Raw genomic sequence first — 5,527 nt, forward strand, 5'->3', positions numbered from 1 at the left:
GAGGTTGCTGTGAGCGAGGCTGACGCCACGGCACTCACTCTAGCCGGGGCGACACAGTGAGACTCTGTCTCAAAAAAGAAAAAAGAAACAATGTTCAGATGTAGCATTCCCTGTATTCTTTTTACCTGCCTGTCTTTGGCCCAGAGAGGGACAGATGACTCAGCTTGGGTTGACCAGGTTCCCCGGGGAAGCAGGGGAGGAGTCAGCACCCTGGGACCAGGTGGAAGAGAGAGAAGGAAGGAAGAAGAGTTGCCCAGAGGAAAACCTGGGTTTGTGGGGAAGCAGGGTAGGTAGGCCCTGGGCAGGCGGGAGCCCCAATACCCGCCAGGACAGGCGGCCACGGTCCAGGGGGTCACGGTTCCCGGTGGCTGCAGGTTGGCGGAGGGCAGGGGTCTTGCGTGGCTGTGTCCCCAGGACACGCAGGTGTTTGGACGAGCGAAGAAGCGCGTGCACCAGTGAAATAACCCAGATTGGCTCACAACTACCAGCACTGCTGGGTGCTGCGCCTTTTGCAAAGACAATTCTAGAAGCCTCCACTGCAGGTCTCTGGCCCCAGGTGGCGAGCATCCGTGCAGGTCCGCGCTGCGCGGGCCTTGCTGTGGCCTTCTTAGATGCCAGAGGGCCCAGAGAGGGTGCGCGGGGCGCACAGCGCCAGGGCGCATCCTCCCCACCCCCAGCCGGCGTGACCTTGCGCCCGCCCCGCGCCCCTCCCCGCGCTGGCCTTGGCCGGAGCCGGCCGATTGGCGGGGGCGGGTCCCACCTCCCGGCTGCCACCCCCTGTCCTCCCGGGGACTGCGGCGCACAGAAGTCCCGTCCGTCCCCAAAGCCTGCACCCGGTGAGTCCCCGCGCGCCCTGAGAGCGCAGGACCGGGCGGGAGGGAAGGGGCTGCCCCTGGGCCTCAGAGGGGGGACTGGAGACTCCACCGCGAGAGGCCCACGAGCCTCGCCCCCCGGACTCCGGGCTTGGGATCCGCGTCCAGGACTCTCTTGGGAGCAGCCGAGCCTGCAACCCGGCCAGGAGGGTCTTGAGACCTGGGCAGGGGCGCGCTATTGGCCCGACTTCCAGGAGAGGAAACTGAGGCTGGGAGAGCTGCAGGGACAGCCTGGCCTCCCCCCCACCCCGGGGCCCGTCACCCCATTCGGGGACTGGGAAAGGCCTCCTCCGATTGGCCAATTCTGGGGGCCTGGCGCCAGGGCCTCTTGTGATTGGAGAGGTCGCCCCAGAGCTAACCAGGCCGGGCTGGACTCCCAGCTCCGGTCGGGTCGCTGGGTCCGGCTGGCCGGGTGTGAGCAGGAGGGGCAGACCCCAGACCCACGTCGTGGTTCCTGGGACCCTCCCCCGGGGCCTCCCAGGTTCCTCACCTGCCTGGGCGAGGCCAGACCCCCCCCCCCAGGTACTGCCAGGTGAGTTTGCAGGTGCGTTGGCTTCCTCCCCGCTCGCCCAGTTCCGCAAGTTCTGAATCTCAGTTTCTTGCCTGCCAAACTGGGAGGGACGTGCGTCATAGCGCTTACCTGCTAAGGTCGCTTGGCGGTGACACGAGATTCTGGCCCCGGGGAGACCCTATGCGTTCCTGCGAGCGGTGACCCCCTTACCACGAGGTCGAGGAGACCACACTCTGACGTTGCTTGTAGGGACAAGGATATGGAGGCCCAGAGAGGAGGTCTGCAGGCTCAGGGGGGCCAGGCTGCTGTCCCCTGCGCCCAGGGCTGTGGGTAGACAGCAGGTAGAGCGTGACGCAAAGGGGACCCTGGCTGTGTGTGCGTCGGGGGGGGGGAAAGGGGGTCACGTGTCCTCTCTGCCAGGTGCCAGGCCCAACAGGCTGATTGCAGGAGAGGGGCCAAGGGTAGCTGGGAGGGGATGAGATGCCTTTTGGCTGAATGCCCGGCCCTGGGCTGTCCTCCTCCCCCCGCCGCTAGAGCCTCACCCCTCCCTAGGCCCCAGGACGACAGCCCCAGAGCAGGCGACCCACAGCTGCTGTTCCTGCAGGGCTGCTGGACCGGGCAGGGCTGGAAGCTGGATCCCGAGGAGCCGGGTCCCGGGTGGAGGGGTTGGGAGGCCTGGGAGGCCCTGACAGTCTTGCTGGAGCCACTCAGCGAGCGGGCGGAGGCCGCCCACACTGCCCACGTGGGGCTCCCTCCCCCCCGTGGCACCTGCTCTTTCTGCGGCCAAAGGCCAAGCCTGGCGGAGGCCCCTCTTAGGGCTCCTGTCCCTGCCAAGCTCAGCTTCCCTGGACTGTGACGACGGGGCCACTCGTGGCTACTCTGACTCTGCCTGCCTGCAGCCAAAGGATCTTTCTGTTTGGATACCCTTTTACTTTTTCCATAAGTAATCATGTTCAGTATAGGGGAAAAAAAAACACCCAGAACATTCTGGTAAGAAAAAAAGTAATGTCAGTCATGGAAAAGCCCTGAAAATCAAAAACCTCTACCCAGTGACTTTTTTTTTTTTTTTTTTTTGAGACAGAGTCTTGCTCTGTCGCCCGGGCTAGAGTGTGGTGGCGTCAGCCTCGCTCACAGCAACCTCCAACTCCTGGGCTCAAGCGATCCTCCTGCCTCGGCCTCCCGAGTAGCTGGGACTACAGGCATGCGCCACCGTGCCCGGCTTATTTTTTTCTATATATTTTTAGTTGTCTGGCTAATTTCTTTCTATTTTTAGTAGAGACGGGGTCTCGCTATGTTGCCCAGGCTGGTCTCGAACGCCTGACCTCGAGCGATCCTCCCTCCTCGGCCTCCCAGAGTGCTGGGATTACAGGCATGAGCCACCTCACCCTCTATCTCAAAAAAAAAAAAAAGAGTAGAATGGTTCGCACAACGAAATGTTCTACGGCAACGAGCATAAACTCAGTGCAAGCACGAATGTCGAGGGAAAAATCCTCCAGACTTTACGCTGCATCTGTCACTGTGCTGATGCAAGAGGAATGTGTATGAAGGGAACACACACATACACATACCCGTCGGGCAAAATTATGAACACTCTTCGCCGTGAGAAGCCCGGTTGTGTCTGGTGGGCGGCGGTGACTGGAAGAGGCCGGTTTGGAGGGCTTCTAGAAGGAACCCCCTCATTCTACAATCCCCATCCGATTCACCTGCCGTGGCATCCGAGGTTCCACACTTAGGGACCCTTTGGGTCGCACGTGTGTTTCCTCGAGTCCTTCTCCCCGTGGCGGTCTCCCTGCAGTGACCTGCTGCCCACAGGGCCGCGGAGGCTGCCCCGGGCAGAGCAGGGGGCCGGGAGCTGCCTCTGCTCGAACCCGAGGCCAGCGAGTCCCGTCTAACGGCCGCCATATTTGTTACAGACCTTCCGACACCTGCTGCCATGAAGATTGCGGTGATTGGTCAGAGCCTGTTCGGCCAGGAAGTCTACTGCCACCTGAGGAAGGAGGGCCACGTGGTGGTGGGTGTGTTCACGGTGCCAGACAAGGACGGGAAGGCCGACCCCCTGGGTGAGTGATCGGTCCCTGCTGGGAGGCAGCCACAGTGGTCTACCCCAGATCCTGCCCCGGGGCTGACCGGCTGCTGGCCTCTTCTGGAGCCAAGCGGAGATCTCCTCTCCCTCTGATCGTGGGGAGGGGGTCCGTGTTCTGGACAAGAGCCGCGCAGAAGCCCGACCTGGTCCCAGATCCCACGCTGAGCTTCTGTGACCCCAACACCCATGCTTGGAAAGGAGCCCAGGGCAGGGTCTCGGGGGGCTCAGCATTGTCAAAGGTGGGCCTGCCCCGGGGTGGCAAGGGGGCCTGCTAAAACCCAGAACGCCCAGCCCACCCTGAGAGTTTCCATTTTGGTCCACTGGACGGGAATCTGAGAATCCTCATTTCTGACGAGTTCCTGAGTCATGCCGGGGACCCCGGTTCCAGGAGGAACGCGGTCTGAGAATCTCGGGTCTGGGCCGCTGCCTCTGAGCTTCAGCCCGGCAGGATGCAGGGGCCTCGGCTCGGGCCTGCCCACGGTGTGATGCATGCCACCCCCTCACCCCTGCACCCACCCACCGCTGCCCTGGCCGGGCTCCTACTTCACCCTGAGCTCAGGCGTCCCCCCGTAGCGGCATTTCACGGGTCTGCTCACGTCACACGTGTCCCCCTCACTCAGGGTCACCAGAGACCAGGACATAGTGGCAGAGGGGGTCGGGACAGTTTGGGGCCACACATCACACCAGGAGGGAACAGAGGATGGAATACAAGAGACGTTTGTTAGGTGTGGAGGAGGAGAGGCAGAGAGAGCCCAGAGGTGTTGGGGGCGGCCATGGCGGCCCCTCGAGAGCGGGGGACATAGAGAGAGGCTGTCACTAGGAGGACTTGGGAGCCAGAAGGGCCGAGATTCAGACCTGCGAGGAGGGTGAGATTGGGCAGGAGGAGGGGCCTGCGGGCTGGGCCTGGGCCTCCACTGGACGTGTGTGTGTGTGTGTGTGTGTATAAGCCAGGTTGGGGGCGCTCCCAGAATAGGAAACCTTTCCCACCCTCCGCCCCCATCCTCCTCCCTGCAGTTGGGGACAGCCAGAAAGGCAGAAATCTGAATGCAGGGACCAGCCGCCTGTCCCAGAGCAGTAGGGGGGCCAGCAATGGGCGCCGGCCACCCGGGGTCGGGCAGAGGTCAGGAAGAGGGGGTGCTCGGAGGTCTCAGAAGTCAGAGTTGAGGCAGAGCAGACCGGCGTCGCCCAGCGGGGCCTGGCGGGCGTAGGGGGGTGGGGAGGAGAGCGGGTGTGGGGAGGAGGCAGAGGTGGCGGCGTGAGGGTGGGTGCAGAGAGGGGCCGCTTTGTCACCCGCCGTCCCGCAGGCCTGGAGGCTGAGAAGGACGGCGTGCCGGTGTTCAAGTTCCCCCGGTGGCGGGCGCGAGGACAGGTCCTGCCGGACGTGCTGGCCAAGTACCAGGCTCTGGGAGCCGAGCTCAACGTCCTGCCCTTCTGCAGCCAGTTCATTCCCATGGAGATCATTAGCGCCCCCCGCCACGGCTCTATCATCTACCACCCGTCCCTGCTGCCCAGGCACCGCGGAGCTTCTGCCATCAACTGGTGAGACGGGGAGCAGGGCAGAAGCACAGGGGCTGTCCCCTATATCCCCCTCCGCCGGCCCGAGTTGTCACGTTTCCTTAGCCCCTAAAACATTTCTGCGGGACCTCAGAGTAAGTGCCATGCTGGAGCCCGCCCCGTGCTTCCAGATGTCATCCGTAAAACGGACGGGTCACGTGTTACCGAGAAGGTTCCGGAGCACTGGAAGCAGGTGTGGCTAAGCACCCTGCTCTGCCAGTGTCCCCTCCTGCAGGTGGCACACAGAGGGCTGTGCAAGGAGGGGGCACCGACCCAGGCCATCCGCCTGGGGTCCTGCTCTAACCTCCACCCACTACCGCCACTCTCAGCTGCGCCCCACACGGAAAGAGGGAAAGATGGAGTAAAAGATCGTCTTGCGGCCGGGCGCGGTGGCTCACGCCTGTAATCCCAGCTCTCTGGGAGGCCGAGGCGGGCGGATCGTTTGAGCTCAGGAGTTCGAGACCAGCCTGAGCAAGAGCGAGACCCCGTCTCTACTAAAAATAGAAA

General features: G+C 63.1%; 2 protein-coding genes across 4 annotated transcripts in view; both read left to right on the forward strand.

Moving 5' to 3' along the window:
* Positions 1-5,527, forward strand: part of ALDH1L1 (aldehyde dehydrogenase 1 family, member L1) — a 68,568-nt gene that overhangs the window by 5,622 nt on the left and 57,419 nt on the right. The window lies entirely within an intron of this gene.
* LOC105821638 (cytosolic 10-formyltetrahydrofolate dehydrogenase-like) lies at positions 267-5,026 on the forward strand. Of its 3 annotated transcripts, none has more exons than XM_012658392.1 (3): positions 267-286; positions 3,297-3,443; positions 4,771-5,026. In XM_012658392.1, exons 2-3 carry the CDS (start codon positions 3,317-3,319, stop codon positions 5,007-5,009), a joined length of 366 nt encoding a protein of 121 aa, XP_012513846.1. In that variant the 5' UTR covers positions 267-286; positions 3,297-3,316; the 3' UTR covers positions 5,010-5,026. The 3 variants fall into 3 exon arrangements, with proteins under 3 accessions (XP_012513846.1, XP_012513844.1, XP_012513845.1); XM_012658390.1 differs by lacking the exon at positions 267-286 and adding an exon at positions 770-836; XM_012658391.1 differs by lacking the exon at positions 267-286 and adding an exon at positions 1,152-1,404.

The sequence above is a fragment of the Propithecus coquereli genome, unplaced genomic scaffold (genome assembly GCF_000956105.1).
Source record: "Propithecus coquereli isolate 6110/MARCELLA unplaced genomic scaffold, Pcoq_1.0 Scaffold584, whole genome shotgun sequence".
NCBI classification, from domain to species: domain Eukaryota; kingdom Metazoa; phylum Chordata; class Mammalia; order Primates; family Indriidae; genus Propithecus; species Propithecus coquereli.